This window comes from Argopecten irradians, chromosome 13, assembly GCF_041381155.1.
Source record: "Argopecten irradians isolate NY chromosome 13, Ai_NY, whole genome shotgun sequence".
NCBI lineage: Eukaryota > Metazoa > Mollusca > Bivalvia > Pectinida > Pectinidae > Argopecten > Argopecten irradians.
Window position 1 is genome coordinate 9,645,098 of NC_091146.1, and position 18,277 is coordinate 9,663,374.

Here is an 18,277-nt window from a genome sequence, read left to right on the forward strand (position 1 = left end):
TCTACTAACAGTGCTGTCGTCTGCCCAGACAACTTTGTCTCCCTCAGCGTCGTCAGCAGGACCAGATAGGTAGGTTTATACACTAGAATAGTATAATATGTATGATTATAAACTAGGAAAGTATAATCTGTATGATTATAGAGTAGAATAATGTAATATGTATGATTATAAACTAGTAGAGTATGATATGTATGTTTATAAAGTAGAATAGTATAATGTGTATATTTATAAACTACATGTAGTACAGTGTAATTTAGGGTAATTTGTATAATTATAAACTAGTACAGTATAATCTGTATGTTTATAAACTAGAATAGTATAATGTGTATGATTATAAACTACATGTAGTACAGTGTAATTTAGGGTAATTTGTATAATTATAAACTATTACAGTATAATCTGTTAATTATAAACGAGTACAATATAGTTTGTATGTTTGTAAACAACTATAATGGAATTCGTATGTTTATAAACTAGTTCAGTGTAATTTCTATAATTATTACCTAGTACAGTTTAGTCTTTTAGGGATTTAACGTACCTTCACGATAAATCGTCTACGTGTACGAGCTAGTACAGTTTAATTTATATATTTAAAACGGGTACACTACAATTTGTATTAACGAGTACAGTGTAATCTGTATGTTTATAAACTTGTACAGTGTAATCTGTACGTTATAAACTTGTACAGTGTAATCTGTATGTTTATAAACTTGCACAGTGTAATCTGTATGTTATAAACTTGTACAGTGTAATCTGTATGTTATAAACTTGTACAGTGTAATCTGTATGTTTATAAACTAGTACAGTGTAATATGTATGTTTATAAACTTGTACAGTGTAATATGTATGTTTATAAACTTGTACAGTGTAATATGTATGTTTATAAACTTGTACAGTGTAATCTGTACGTTATTAACGAGTACAGTGTAATCTGTATGTTTATAAACTTGTACAGTGTAATCTGTACGTTATAAACTTGTACAGTGTAATCTGTATGTTTATAAACTTGTACAGTGTAATCTGTATGTTTATAAACTTGCACAGTGTAATCTGTATGTTATAAACTTGTACAGTGTAATCTGTATGTTTATAAACTAGTAGTGTAATTTTTGTGTTTATAAACTAGTACAGTGCACGTGTAATCTGTGTGTTTATATACTAGTACAGTGTAATTAGTATGTTTATTAACTGGAATAGTGTAATTTGAATAATTATTACCTAGAACAGTTTATATTTAGGGGTTAATCGTACCTTCACGATTAATCGTCTACGGGTACGAGCTAGTACAGTTTAATTTATATATATTTATAACTGGTACACTGCAATTTGTATAAACTACTACAGTGTAATTTGTATATTAATAGACTAGTACAGTGTAATATCTATGATTATAAACCAGTACAATGTATTTGTATGATTATAACCTAAAATAGTGTAATTTGTATGTTTGTAAACTTGAACAGTGTTATTTATACATTTAAAAACTAGTTCAGTGTAATTTGTATGTTTATAAAAGTAAGTAAAGTTTAGTTGTTATGTTTGTAAACTAAACAGTGTAAATTATATATTTATTATTTTCTTACATTTTATTTATTTATTTCGCCTCCCTTCTGGCCTTGAGTGGAGCGCTCGAACTTGTTCTGTATAGAAAGTTCAAAAATTACTTCATACTGTCACAGTATACGCCTCATATACAGTAACTTCGCCCATATATGTTGACGTCGGTAGTTAATGATGTATCGGCTGTCTTCGAGGACAAAACGGCAGCCTCCACTGGATTTCCACAATACAGTGTGCATTTTGATTGTTTTTAAAGATTTATCGAAATATGGGGGATCGTTGTTGTAGTTCTCAAAAATGAAATTGAAAGCCTCTCAGATTTATTTCATGAAGTCTTATATGAAATGACCACTCCTGTATGATGCTGTATTTATGTTACAGTTCCGTGGTAGCCATTATAGTGCTGGGTTCCATCCTTGTTGGGATCGGCTCACTATTCTGTATCGGAGGAGTGTGTTTCTGTTGTTATAAGAAATGTAGTGGTAAGTACAAGCTGAGCACGACCTTTAACTGTCTGTAGCTGTGTAATTACGTAATCCTATGGGGAAAACACATTCAGGTGTGAATTTCATTTATCAATTTCAAATGAAAAACAAACATGTTAAACCCTATTGACTGTCCAGCTGTTTTCACTGCATGAAGTAATCACGCAAATGGAGGCAAAAAAATAGAAACGTATTCTTGAATTGACGCACATCTCACCTATCAATCATATCTCTGATGTAGTGGTTAACTGCTCTTTTAAAACTATTGACGTTCTTTAGACAAACTCTCACCAAGAAAAAGAAATAAGTGGTGGTGGTGGTGGTAGTGTATATGTGTGGAGAAGCGGGGGGGTGGGGGGGGGCTTATTTGCAGACAACCATTTTGATTACATCAATCTATTAGGTTATCCTCTATGATTTTGTATGTTATTATTGTAAAAGTTGCCAAGCCAGACAGATAATATAGCTAGAGGTTCTGGTATTGACAATTATAATAAAGACACATCATAATATAATATTCAATCATTTATAAGTTTAAAACTAAGTTATTGGCATTCTTTATTACAGATGGATGTTACGTGTGAGAAGGCAGTGTTTACACTCCAACTAGTCAAGGGATGCCAGCAGTCGTTATTAGACTATCAAATGCGTGATTTAACCAAGTTGTTCCTTGGGCGACAGATCCAGTATAATGATAGTTATTTTCTTTACATCAAGTATCATGAGCATAGCGAGTCATTAAAATGTAAAATAGTCTCATGGCCTAATCACCTGTAAACGTTATAATGTTTAATATCAAACTGGTCATATCACCTAATGACCGACTAGACCATATAATAGGTACTGTACATGTACATTTGTAACCAGGTTCGTTTTTTAGCAACTTTCTTATTTCCAATGACTGATGATCGTATGATCACTAATTAATGTACTGTACTGTATTCCACACACCCTTGTGCTTCGTGTTTTAGCTGATGTACTTTATAACTGATAACGTTTTTCATCAACTGTGTTGCTAGAACATTTAAATGTTTAAGTTGTATGAATTATGTAAGTGATTGTTCCTTTACAATATCATCCTCTATATTCCAGTGGTTATTATCACTATCATTATACCCACTCCTGGAATAATTCATAACAAAACTGAAGGTTCTGTGTCCGACCACACATGGTAGTTTGGTCCTTTCATGTACATAAATATTTGGATATTGAAGTTGTGCGACTCTAGATCTGTCTCGGTAATCTTCAAAGGAGTATCTGTAGGCCTGTGATTCATTCTTTTTCTTTCAGATTTTTCCTCCTGAACTGTCTTTGTTTTGCTATGATATATTCCAGGGGTGCACATAACTACATGTGCATTGATAATTACACCTGGAGTATTGAGGATGTCAAAGGATAAGAATTGTTATTACTATGTGAACTTTGGCCAGTCTTTGCTATTAATATGGAATCATGACACAGTATCAGTCATGTTAAATATGCAAGCATAATACATAAGAATAAGTGTCGTTAGCACAAAAAAGCTTCACTTTGCTGCTGTATTTGACGGTTTTTGTTTCAAAATATATTCACAGAAATTAAAATTTTGGAGTTTTAATAATGCATTTTTATAATCAAATACCTCCGTTCAAGGAGTTAAATTTAATTGATGAAATCCATGAAAGAAAATGCAAGCAAAATAAAGTTAGTTTACATTACATTTGTATATCAGAAACTATTTATGCTAAACTAATGTATAAAACTAGTTGTATACTGTAAAAGTATCTACAAGTATTTCATTGCAATCAAATTTTAGAGTAAATACGAAAAACAGTTAGTTACAATTTACAATGCATTAGTGGATTTAATAGTGAAATTTGTTGGTTTAACTCAATATTCAAATATACGTTCACAGTATTTAAAACAAAATGAAATTGAAACAAAACAAAAAAATGGTTATAAGAAATAATTTAATTATTAATTTCAATTTACAAAGATTACATAAAAGTAAATGTAAATCTATATAACGTACAAGTATCAAGTAACTACTGGCTGAGATGAATACATTAACACATTACAGTCAGAAACAACAGTGTGTGCCATAATCTTGTAGAGCTTCCATTGTAACATGTGAAGTGTACACGTCATTTGTATGTTGTGTTGAATGATATTTATTATTTTGATTATAATTTTCAAAATCAAATGTATGAATGTCAATTGATAATGAAAAACCATGTAAAATCAATGGATTCTGTGACACTAATAAAGTTATGTAATATATATCTAGTTACCTTTTTTGTTATAATTAAAACAAAACATTTCAGCTTTGACAGAACCATTAAAACAACCTGTGAAATGGTAAAAAAAACGTATCTAAGTAGTTTAAAGTTTTATTTTTGTTAACCATATCACCCAAGCTATGTAGGTTTATAGCTACTAATAACGATTTACATTATAGTATTACTAGGATATCAAGTTCTACAAGGAAATGACTTAAATCTATTTGTTATGGCCAGTATGTAAAATATAATCGTTGTTCATAAATTCTACTGATGAAATTATATAAAACAATTCTAAAAAAAAAGAAATAAAAAAAATTCTCAATCTCAAGTCAAGTCCTATAATTTTGAAAAAAGAAGTTTTCAACATCCTGCAGCATCCAAATATTAATGACTTTAGTATGCTCACTCACTCACCCCTGTAAATATATAATGAACTATTCCATTCTTTGAATAAGAAGAGCTCAAATGTGTGTACAGGGGTCAATGAGCGATGATATTAGATTTCACTGTATATAGACTGATTTCACTAGACAGTGAAGGCTGTTACATTTTATCAGAGGACAAGAATTTTAACATGACATTTTCCAACTCATCAGCTGTTTATGGCTACAATAAACTATCAATTAAAATTAGGACGGAAAATTCACAAGCACTATGATGCCTCCACAGGTAATGGAATGAATGGAGTGAAAAGACGGCAGTATCTATTACACATATACAGGGTAGGTAGGTCTATGTCCCTGTCATCGGCTTGCTGCGGTTCACAATGGAATTAAACTTTGGTCGTTTCTTCAGTTCTTCTGATTTGCTGAGTGAGAACTTATTAGAGAGTCCAGGACTCCTGTAAAAAACAAAGAGAAAAAATATACAATGTATCTGTGTAAAGCAAATATTTCATAAAGCATAAATATGACCTCTGGAAACAACAATGTATCTGTTTGGAAACATTGATTTGACTGTTCGGAAACATTACCATCGTATAGCCAATATATTTGCTTGGGATGGAATAACTACGATTTTGTGAGACATTGTTCTGTTGATGAAAATTCCATTGGGAAAATATGTATTATCACAACCAAATTGTTTAAAATGTTGATTTGCTATTTAATTAACACGTTTTCAGTTAGAACTGCCAAATAACTTTTTCTTTGGCTCTTAAAAAATAAAGTAAATGGTAATTTGACAGTTTAACTACACTGTGGAATTTCACCCCTGAAGATGCATTTAGATTCTTCTAGTTTAAAGACTGGAATAGTCCATTCTTGAATTTCAGGGGTGAATGAGTAAGATTAACAACAACTTATACTTACGACATCAGTATCTCAATGGTGCGTTCAGAATCTTTTGCCTTTTTAGAATTCTTTCCAAGGACAAGACATTCAATATTATGGCACTATAAAGACAGAGAACAAAGTATGCACTTAAAGAAACGGTCAGTTGATGAAAGGAAAATGATATTTCAGATAATGTTCACATACTATTTCATAAATTTGCACTGAAACAAGTTTGCTTAAAATCAATGGATATTGATAAATACACTATATCTAGGTATAACAAACACATCCAAGTATTAAATTCATAATAATGCATTATGTTGCTATATCGTTTTCATAAGAAAATAAAATATTTTGTAAAATATTTTAAGGGAGATAACTGTTGCATTACCTTTTGATATGCTCGAATGGCTTTCTCTGTAGCTCCACCAGACAGATGTACAGAGGCAATTAGTTTGTACGTATCAGAGACCTGCTCCGAGTAATCACCGTACGCCTCACACTTTCCTGTCAGACTTGATCGCAGAATACTGAGAGCTTCCTACAGGAGAAGATACACAGTCAAATGTTGAGGTTCTATTAAAACATTGACAACACATACAAAATAGTATATCAAGCTGCTTAAATTTGAAAACAAGGAAAAATTTTAAAAGAAATTTTTTTTTAATGCATTTGGTTTTCAAAGACAAATCCTGATAATCTTACCTCCTGTCGGTCCACTCGGATCAGAAGTCTCGATAATTCATCCATGACTTCTAAAGTTTTCTTGTGATTAGACCCATGACAAGTCTGACATATAGCCAGACATTCATTCAAGTACTTTTCTGCAACACCTATTAGGAAGAAAGAAAGAAGCCGAAGTAATTTCGGAATCCATACAAATGTTGGTGATTTGTCTGGTCAAAATGATCCAAGTCAAAATATAGGTCAATCCTACTGATGTATGCTGTCTAGTCCAATTCTTACTTTACTGTAAACATTTATGTGAGATACAAATTTTCATGTAATTTTGCAAGAGAACTCAATCATGAATCCAAAGCTTTCATGAATAATTCTAAAAATATTTTAAGAAATAACCCCTGAACTCAAATTTATGTATTTGTGAATATGTTAAATTGAAAGTAACGAAGTGAAATAAAGAAGTCTTCAGAATAAAGTGGTTTACAGATGTTCGACAGTTACGTGTAGGCTTTTTTTTAATGGATGACTGATACATCCTTATTTATTGTGTGAAAACTACCATGTTTTTCAGATCAAGCAGATAAATCAGTAATATGAAAGATTTATTGATAATTGTGTAAAATGTTTTGCATGCTGAAGGATATACAGACACAATACAAACTCTATTTCCCAAACGATAAGAGAGGCTACATGTTTATTTCTGTTTCTCTGATTTCTCTTAACTCATTCACCCTTGACATTCCATGATAGACTGGTCTAGTCTTTGGTGTAGAAAAATCTAAATGCGTCTTCCGGGGTGATTGAGTTAATAAGAATTCACCACAATGCTGGTTTATTATATACCTTGTCAAAAAGCCATATAGGCTTAAAACATAGTATTGTAACCTACCAAGGAATTAGTAGAAAAAACAAAATGGTGGATTACCTTCAGCTTCCTCCCTGCCTGTCTGAGAGTATGCCCTGGCCAGACTCAGTGCTGTATCCATGGTGACTAGGTTATCCTCACGGTAACTGTAATATAATGGTATTACAAATATATCAACATATTTGATTAAAGATTCTGCAATCTGATTAAAATACAGATCCTTATTATTACTACGTTAGATAAGAGGATCTGAGAAAATCCCATTAGGGGTCATATCCAGGTGACCTTTGTTAATAGCCAATCAAAATGCTGCTGGCAAAATTTTGACAGTGAATTTCAGGGGACAAAATAGTTTGAAAATCTGTCAGAATTATTTCCGTGTACATATAGTCATCTTGCCCAAAAAGCACAATAAAGCTAATCGTATTTAAATGTTGGGGCGAAATGGCGTTGTCAATTGATAGAGCAACGAGCAGAAAAATGCATTTGATCTGAATTACACATGGTATAAAGGTCATCCCAACATGACCCTTAATCGGATTTTCTCAGATCCTCTATTGAACAGAGTGGTTATAAGGATCTGTATTTCAATCATGAATGATTCTTATGTTTCTGAGCAGGAGGGAAAATACTTCATGAATAATCAAGAAATATCAGCTGACATCTCAAAGTTTATGGTCCAGTTTCATGAACATTACCTTACTAAAACAAATTCTTTATCTTAAGATTATCCATTTGAAAACATTATAGAAGTTAAGGAAAAATCCTAAGTTAAAGAGCTTTCTTTAACTTCTGTGTAGTACGCTTTCATATGGGCTTTTTTAAGTTATGGAAATTCCTTCAGTTAAGGAATGTTGGTGAAACTGGATGCAGGTCAAGAACTAGGAAGGTAACAGAAACCTTAACCACTGAGTGGCCTTCAATGTCACAGAGGATTTTAGATTTCAGATTGTAACTTACCTTTCCTGTTTGTTTATTCTTGTGGCTACGCTTTATTATATATAAAGTATTTGATAATAATAAATAATATTTGATTTATCAGTTCTTTAATGATGTGCCAGGATTAAAGGCGAAGAAAAGTAGCTGTCAGTACCTGGCAACTGACCCAAGAGGAGGTAGGGGTGGGGTGTTTATCAGTAAAATATGACAATTACAGACATGTACGGTAAATCCAACCTTTCTGAAAATGTGTGATTTACAAAACATGGTGGAAACTTACTTTGCACCTGCTATGGAGTGAGCCTGTAGGTACATCTCTATGGCTTTGTCATGGTCAGCATGGCGACCCTTACTCTGTTCCAAGTGGCATAAGTTAAGGAAAATGTGTGCATGTTCATATAATATACAGGCTCATCTAACATGCATGTTTATCTAGTATTCATCAGAAATCCATTTGAATCAGAACAAACAGGACATTAAAACAATATTTTTTAAAGTTTGTTTTCTCAGCGCTATAAAGACAAGAGTCTAAGAGAACAACAGAAAAGGTTTTAGCCAAACTATAGATACAAAGGATATCTGGCCGTTCTCCTGGTAGACAGGCACTAACTCCATACTGTCCTTGCCGTAGTGTGACTCCATCTGGTCCAGTAGTTTATCATACTGGCTACTAGCTAGAGCATGCTTCTTCTGTTTCCAGTATAGTCTACAAAGTAACAAAGGTAGGATGAGACTTTCAAATTAAGTTCGATGTTAAACAAACATTAAACATACAGATTGATTTCAGACCAGAAATTAACATGCAGAATATCATACTGGCTACTCATACACATGTAGTAAGAGCATGCTTCTTCTGTTAACAGTATAGTCTAAAAGTAACAAAGGTCTAAGGATTAGACCTTGGAATTGTGTTTGATTTAAACATTAAACGTATAGACCGATTTCAAACCAGAACTCAACATGCAGTGGACATCAATGGGACCAAGTACCATGTGATACCTGATAAGGTTTGTGTGGGCCTACAGTTTGTATTTGTGATGGAATGACACTAATAGATGATATCCCATCCTAACATCATTTCAATGAGATTCGATTACCAAAAGTTACCGTCCATCACCACTGGAGATACTTGTCTCTCGAAAATGTTATGGGGATCATGTGGTTCATGAATTAGTTCCATTTGAAAAGTATTTGGTACCACGTTGGACAACATAAATGAAGAGGATGTTACTCTTACAATAATCAAACTGAGAATTCAGAAATATTATAAATACGACGATTTATTGGTAACCATCAAAGTAAACAACCATTTTTTTTAAATTATTACATGCAGTAATGATGAATACATAGCAAGGGGAGATAACTTGAAATATGAAAAAATGCATTATTTTGTAATACCACAAGATAGGTATCCTCCAATATACATGTAGGTATAGCCATTGTCAGTTTAACTGTGTATATAGCTAGAAAAAACCGTTGTCAACATCTTATTAGAATAACAAGTTGATGGGCTACAAATGTAATTCAGCCTTAAACACAAGTTGCATTAAGAACAGCTTCACCACTATGTTTCTTTCCCATGTGATATTAACTTTAATATATTAAAAAGTTACCTAGCTTTAGCATGTGAGATGTCTATTTCCTAGTTTACCTAGCTTTAGCATGTGAGATGTCTATCTCCTATAGTTTACCTTGCTTTGGCATGTGAGATGTCTATCTCCTATAGTTTACCTTGCTTTGGCATGTGAGATGTCTATCTCCTATAGTTTACCTTGCTTTGGCATGTGAGATGTCTATCTCCTATAGTTTACCTTGCTTTAGCATGTGAGATGTCTATCTCCTAGTTTACCTTGCTTTAGCATGTGAGATGTCTATCTCCTATAGTTTACCTTGCTTTAGCATGTGAGATGTCTATCTCCTAGTTTACCTTGCTTTAGCATGTGAGATGTCTATCTCCTATAGTTTACCTTGCTTTAGCATGTGAGATGTCTATCTCATAGTTTACCTAGCTTTAGCATGTGAGATGTCTATCTCCTATAGTTTACCTTGCTTTAGCATGTGAGATGTCTATCTCCTATAGTTTACCTTGCTTTAGCATGTGAGATGTCTATTTCCTAGTTTACCTAGCTTTAGCATGTTAGATGTCTATCTCCTATAGATTACCTAGCTTTAGCATGTGAGATGTCTATCTCCTATAGTTTACCTTGCTTTGGCATGTGAGATGTCTATCTCCTATAGTTTACCTTGCTTTAGCATGTGAGATGTCTATCTCCTATAGTTTACCTTGCTTTAGCATGTGAGATGTCTATCTCCTATAGTTTACCTTGCTTTAGCATGTGAGATGTCTATCTCCTATAGTTTACCTTGCTTTGGCATGTGAGATGTCTATCTCCTATAGTTTACCTTGCTTTAGCATGTGAGATGTCTATCTCCTATAGTTTACCTTGCTTTAGCATGTGAGATGTCTATTTCCTAGTTTACCTTGCTTTAGCATGTGAGATGTCTATCTCCTATAGTTTACCTTGCTTTGGCATGTGAGATGTCTATCTCCTATAGTTTACCTTGCTTTAGCATGTGAGATGTCTATTTCCTAGTTTACCTAGCTTTAGCATGTTAGATGTCTATCTCCTATAGTTTACCTTGCTTTAGCATGTGAGATGTCTATCTCCTATAGTTTACCTTGCTTTGGCATGTGAGATGTCTATCTCCTATAGTTTACCTTGCTTTAGGATGTAAGATGTTTATATCCTGGTTTGCCTAGCTTTAGCATGTGAGATGTATATCTCCTATAGTTTACCTTGTTTTAGCATGTTAGATGTCTATCTCCTATAGTTTACCTTGCTTTAGGATGTAAGATGTCTATATCCTGGTTTACCTTGCTTTAGCATGTGAGATGTCTATCTCCTAGTTTACCTTGCTTTAGCATGTGAGATGTCTATATCCTGGTTTGCCTAGCTTTAGCATGTGAGATGTATATCTCCTATAGTTTACCTTGTTTTAGCATGTTAGATGTCTATCTCCTATAGTTTACCTTGCTTTAGGATGTAAGATGTCTATATCCTGGTTTACCTTGCTTTAGCATGTGAGATGTCTATCTCCTAGTTTACCTTGCTTTAGCATGTGAGATGTATATCTCCTATAGTTTACCTTGCTTTAGCATGTGAGATGTATATCTCCTATAGTTTACCTTGCTTTAGGATGTAAGATGTCTATATCCTGGTTTACCTTGCTTTAGCATGTGAGATGTCTATATCCTATAGTTTACCTTGCTTTAGCATGTGAGATGTCTATATCCTGGTTTACCTTGCTTTAGCATGTGAGATGTCCATCTCCTATAGTTTACCTTGTTTTAGCATGTGAGATGTCTATCTCCTATAGTTTACCTTGCTTTAGGATGTAAGATGTCTATATCCTGGTTTACCTTGCTTTAGCATGTGAGATGTCTATATCCTGGTTTACCTAGCTTTAGCATGTGAGATGTATATCTCCTATAGTTATGTCTATATCCTGGTTTACCTAGCTTTAGCATGTGAGATGTATATCTCCTATAGTTTACCTTGCTTTAGCATGTGAGATGTCTATCTCCTCGTTAATCTTGCTTTAGCATGTGATATGTCTATCTCCTAGTTTACCTTGCTTTAGCATGTTAGATGTCTATCTCCTATAGTTTACCTTGCTTTAGGATGTGAGATGTCCATCTCCTTAGCATGTGAGATGTCTATCTCCTATAGTTTACCTTGCTTTAGCATGTGAGATATCTTTCTCCTATAGTTTACCTTGCTTTAGCATGTGAGATGTCTATCTCCTAGTTTACCTTGCTTTAGCATGTGAGATGTCTATCTTCTCTAGTTTACCTTGCTTTAGCATGTGAGATGTCTATCTCCTATAGTTTACCTTGCTTTAGCATGTGAGACGTCTATCTCCTATAGTTTACCTTGCTTTAGCATGTGAGATGTCTATTTCCTAGTTCACCTTGCTTTAGCATGTGAGATGTCTATCTCCTATAGTTTACCTTGCTTTAGCATGTGAGATGTGTATCTCCCATAGTTTACCTAGCTTTAGCATGTGAGACGTCTATATCCTTATTTACCTTGCTTTAGCATGTGAAATGTCTATCTCCATTTCATCACATTCATCTTGTGTCACACATGACATCTTGAAGAGATCGGCCAGAAATTTATCAGCCTTAGCCAGGACCTGTTCAGCTTCTGGAAATTTCTTTAATGCGGTCAGAGCTCGACCTTTTGTGCGGTATAGTCGGAACAGCACGGTGTAAACATTAGCTTTCTCTGTTTCTGTGGTGATCGTGGGTGGGGAGTTGAGAAGGATGGCTTTGCCGTTGTCAGCATGGTAGTCAGCTTGGGCGGCATATGCTGAAATACCGAAAGTAATTAGAGGTTTAATAGTTCACTTCATTTGACAAGCATGTACAATGTAAAATAGAAGAGTGAAGGTTCCCTGATAAAGCTCGGTTAATCAATAAGCGAAAATTTGTTTACAACATTTGACTAGTGCTATATGGATATCCATCCTCAACAATATTACATGACCAACTGCTTCTTTAGACCACTTTCTTGAGGTCCTATTTGGCTAAAAGGACTAGATATGGTAATGGCTCTTTTTGGCCCCTAAATCTACCAAATTTCAAATTAAGTATTTAGAAATTAATTTGCTGCTTTTGAAATATTGAATATGCACCTGATAAAAACTTAATGATACTTTTGTTGACAGAAAGTATGTTTTTGCTATATAACCATGGTAACTTTGCATAAATTATGCAAATTTGAAAATTTGGTCAATTTTGGCATATTTTTTTGCTATAGTTTTTTCTTTAAAAGCAATACAGCGCAACCTAGAACAAACTTTATATTTTAAGGGAATTAGCAGACACAAAGAATACATCATTTTTGAGAAATATAAAGTTTGTTCTAGAATGTGCTCTATGTTAAAGAGACAATTCACTCAGGCTAATTCTTTTACATAACCAAGAAGTGAAATATGGCATAAATGTATTGTTCTATATTTCTTATGAAACAAATAACGTTAAACATTGACAAATTCCATGTCATTGTTAAGTATTTTAATTAATATCGTTGAAATATCAAATCGTTGATCAATACGATTAAGCAGGTAGAATATGGGCGCTGTACCTATACCCGAGCCAAAGTCACGCACGTTAAACAAATGAACTACATAACCACTGCGAAGGTGATAAAATGGTTTTGAGGCAAAATAATTCACCTAATAAGGTAAACAAACTATTTTCAGAGCGATTTGAGCAGTTATAGACAAAAGTTGCATTACTCTACGAGCAAGGGACAGGGTTCGGCATACAAGAAGTTCGACCTCAATGTGTAATGGGGGAGTTTGAAAATTTCACACATATGTCACCACCATGGGCTTTTCAGGCACATCACAGTAAAACCGACTGATCTAAATTCCATTAGAACTGGGTTTTTTCCGATATATGTACAAATTTTAATGTTCTCTTAGAATGAATGCTCTATGTTAACTAGATGTAAAACTGCATAAAAAAGGCCAAATTTGATGAAATTTTTACATTGTGCATAATTTATGTATAATAGAAATGGTTGCCATGGCAACTAGAACTGTTATATTACCTAATATCAATATCAAATATGTCAGGTATATAGTTAATATTTGAAATGCAAGATTAACATCTTAAAATAAGTAACAAACTTTGAAAAATAGCAGATTTGGGGGCCACAAAAGACCCTTACCATACCTAGTCCTTTCAGCATAATTAAACCTGTGTATCAGGACCACATGGCACTATAAGACATAATTTTTCTTTGTTTGAGCACATCTTATGAAACAGTGACTTTAAGGACGAAATTGAAAATTGTTTATGGACACACAACACAACGACCATCCTCGATACTCCAGGGATTCCGATCACTTACGATCTCTACACCCCTGGACTATCTCATAGCGAAATTGAAGGCAGCTCAGCGGAAAACATTTGACCAATCACAGGCCTGCAAAGATTTCCTTTGAAGACTACAGAGAGAGCGACGCCCCAATTCAAAGCCACACAGTCAACCACAATGTAACGTTACACGGCTCTTTTAATGTACATCAAACGACTGAATTACCTGTTCTGTTCTGTTGCCTCCAGTTTTACTATGAGATAGTCCAGGGGTGTAGAGATTGTAAGTGATCGGAACCACTGGATTATCGAGGATGCACAACGACAGACGAAAGGTGATAAGAATAGGTCACAAAAACTTATTGATAATTTGTTATTTGATAGTTACATTTGTGGTCTAAGTATGCCTCCGCTAAGTCAGCATAACTTCGTGCGAGTCTCCAGTCTACAGGGCCGTGAACCATTCTGGTGTAGGCTATACACTTTACATATTCCTGGATACATTTGTCAACCTGTATGATAAAAGACACAGAACCTGTAAGGATTATCTAATTACGTTGTAAAAAGTTATTTAAATATTTAAAGTAGAAGTACATGATGAGATTCATAATTCTTTGAGATATTTTAGCCTTGAAATTGTATCAATTGCCAGTTATGGTAGTATAAAGGCCAATTCCATGGACAACAGAAATGCAGAGAAGAATGTTATGGAAGGGAGGTAATTTGTCACTATACTTCAGCTTATAATGACTAAGGATGTTACATGTAAAATGTAAAATGTCACCTGGACTTTTTAGGTATGACAACAGTTTCAATTTAAACAAATGGAACAGGTTAACATCAATATTGATTTTGTTCTTAATACACACATTTCTATGAGATGTGATGATATAATGAAGTCTATATACCTTGCCCTGGTCCATGAATTTATTAGCTTTCCTTGTTGAAGTCTTCAGTAAACGGTCTGGGGGTGTCATGTTAACTTTCTTGCGTCCATTTTTGGGTTTGCTTTTTATATGTGATGTACGAGGTGCATCGTCTGCCATCTCTTCTTCGTCATCAAAGCTGAAGGTGAAAATAGAAACAAAACTGTCTTTATATGACATCGGAATAGGACACCACAGATGGGTTGTAACAGGACAAGATTGGAAAAAAAAAATGACAGGACAGACATTGGTAATACCGTACAGCCAGTTATTTTTGTGGGGATAAAATTTTCGCAATTTTGCAGGTCATCAACCTGATTGCAAAATTTTGATCTGTGAAATACATGTATTGAGAATTTAATTGTTTTAATACTATATACTCAGAAGCCAAATCGTAAAATTTTAATTTGCTAAAATTTTAATTTTATAAGTGTTTGATCCAATTCACAAAAATTTCTACCTGCGGAAATAGCTGGTTATACAGTACTACACGACCGCATTCTCTGGGCAGGAAAAAAAGATTTTAATCCAACAATAGACATCATAAAACATTTACCTCTGACTTTTATAAATAAGTTTATTCTGTATTGGCATATTTTAGAGTTATCTGCCCTTGCGAGTAGGTATTGATTGTGACTTAATATGTTTGCCAGTGTAACGTCATACTTTTAGGAGAAAATGACTCCAATTGCACCCACAAAATAATGAGATCACAATGGATACCTACCCACAAGGGAGCTAGCTATGTAATATGTGAATACAGAATAGGTTTGGAGAAAACAAAACTTTGAAAAAGCCGTATAGCTACAGTACACATGTACTAAGAAACAACAAGTACACTTTAGACACTTACTCTTCATCAAACTCATCAGAATAATCATCCTCGTTGTCATTATACTGGCTTCGCTGTGTTTTAGGCGTCCTTGGTGTCCTCGCTGACCTCCGACCCTGTGTCCGTGACGATGGCCTCTTGTTTGTTTTGACCTCGATCACCATGGGGCGGCCTTCTTCCGCGGAATAATCCTCCTCGTCTGACATTGTAAGATGTGTGCTAATGATAGTTCACGCAACCTCTCCTTATCTGCAAAATATCAAAATCTTTGACTTTGAAAATTGTGTTTTGGTTTTGTACCAAGTGAAAATGTCTATATGGCTACTGATAGTGCAAGAGCCAACCCTGGGCAAATGACACCACTTGGTAGAATTAACATAAATTTAAGTGTTTGATGTATAGTTGATAATAAAAATGATGATTTTCTTTCCTTTGTGTATGAGTGAAGAGTGTGTGAAGGTATACAAGGGTGTGTAAGTGTGTGTGCATATGTTAGGGTGTGTATGTATGTATGTATGTATGTTATATATGTATATAACTCCAACACTATATATGTACCTGTGCATGTATGCTTTGTAAGTATGCTTGTATATGTATCTATGTATGCATGTAAGTATGTATGTTTATAAGGAAATATGTAACTTCTATACATATGATTTACAATATATGTGTGTATGTATAAATCTATGTAATAGATGTATGAATGTATGTATGTACTTCATATGATTGCAATTACTATACATGTATAATGTATATGGTATGTGGCAGTGAATGTGTATATGCCTGTATTATGTTATGTACTATAAAATGTCTTGAAAAATAAAAAAATTATATAAAAAAAACCTGGGCAAATAACTAATTCAGTAATTGATCATTAAAATAAAAATGTAGAAGCAAATTTTGGCACGACTGGATTAAAATGAACTTAATAATGAAATAAATAATGTCTTTATTAATTGTCGTTGAAAAGTAAGACTTGGCTTAAATTCTGAATGATATATATACTGTATATGAAATAGGGTAAAATTACTATGTATCTCTTGTTGATTTTATTTATACCCGTATGTTTTCTTTTTGTGTTATAGCTATATTCTCCCGAATGATTGTGCTTCGTTTTCGGAAATGTGGACAAAACGTGTTCCGACCATCATTCTACTTAAGATAAAATTTCCTGTCAAATCAATCTGATTAAAATACAGATCCTTATAACCAATCTTATCAATAGAGGATCTGACAACATCAAATAGGGGCCACGTCCAGATGACCTTTATTCCACCTGGACTTCATATCAAATTCATTTTCTACACTTTGCTACATCATTGATAACGCCATATCGTCCCAATATTTACAATTTTTTTGGGCGAGATGACTAATAATTCCGAGACTTTTCAAACTATTTCGTCACCTAAAATTCACTGTCAAGATTTTGTAGGTACATGTAGCAATTTGATTGGCCATTTCCAAAGGTCACCTGGATATGACCCCTTATGGGAGATATAGTGATAATAAGGATCTTTATTTTAATCAGATTTCTGTCAAATCATCATGAAACAGATCATTTTTTGTTTATTTGTGATCTTTCCTAATACGTTTATCCAACTATCTGCATGGTCACCGCAATCTAATTGGAAGCGGCAACACTAGAATCTGGAGTGAAAAATCCGGATGACGTGATATATCAGCTCGGGTCGTAATCCAATAATATCAGATCTTGATATTGAGTAACTTGTTAGACACGACCTAATGAGCAAAAGTATCTTATCGTGCTATACCTCTAACATTATTGGAGTACCCGGGCCAATAACTCAATTGGCTTCATGATATCAAATTAAAATATGATGTCATATGTAACTTGATATTAGCCCCTGCGCTGATATGACGACGCGGATAGCACTAATATCACGAGGGCAAAATATTCATTATCAAAGACAAAAATGTGATATATTTGCATAATATGTCTCACTTGTGTAAAACTAATGATGTAGAAGTTCTGACTTCACATTAAAAGACTTGACAGGTCGTTTCGGTCACAAAATTTTGCCCCATATCTATATATAGCTAAGATGTTTGAGCACGACGAAGTACTTCTGAAACAATCCATCGGTATTTCAGTCAACCAACCGAACTACCAATTATCAGTAGGCTAACCATAGGCCTATCGTGTTTTTGGAGTAATTGCTTACATATTAAGGAAACATTTCGGTACTGAAACGACTTATTGCCATTCTGGCAGTCAGATGGATTCTACTGTGGCAGCCTACTCAGTGCTGTACTGCCGCATGAAAAGCAAAATTTCACTGTGTCTTCTAATATCAACAGATGAAAATAGTTACATTGCATGTACGCAGTGTGTTTAGTGTTAAACAGTTGTATTGTAATTTACCTTTTTGTCCTCAGAGTGATTTTGTTTACATCGTCGCCATGTTCTCTCTCTCAGGTATAGGTATAATCTCTAACAAAAACAAATATTTGATATTTCACATAAAATATAGCTTCTTTTATAGTATTGGATTAAACTTTCAATAATATTTTGAAATGTATATAAATAAGAGTAACGATCTGAT

General features: G+C 33.9%; 1 protein-coding gene across 1 annotated transcript; it reads right to left on the reverse strand.

The window, feature by feature from the left end:
• Nucleotides 1-3,975: 3,975 nt before the first annotated feature.
• Nucleotides 3,976-18,164, reverse strand: LOC138305430 (tetratricopeptide repeat protein 23-like). Its single transcript, XM_069245654.1, has 12 exons — nt 18,097-18,164; nt 15,735-15,962; nt 14,864-15,020; nt 14,344-14,467; nt 12,156-12,438; nt 8,645-8,771; nt 8,346-8,428; nt 7,187-7,272; nt 6,286-6,413; nt 5,972-6,121; nt 5,617-5,699; nt 3,976-5,147 (listed from the first exon to the last, which is right to left on the reverse strand). Exons 2-12 carry the CDS (start codon nt 15,917-15,919, stop codon nt 5,039-5,041), a joined length of 1,515 nt encoding a protein of 504 aa, XP_069101755.1. The 5' UTR covers nt 15,920-15,962; nt 18,097-18,164; the 3' UTR covers nt 3,976-5,038.
• Between the last annotated feature and the right edge of the window lie 113 nt (nt 18,165-18,277).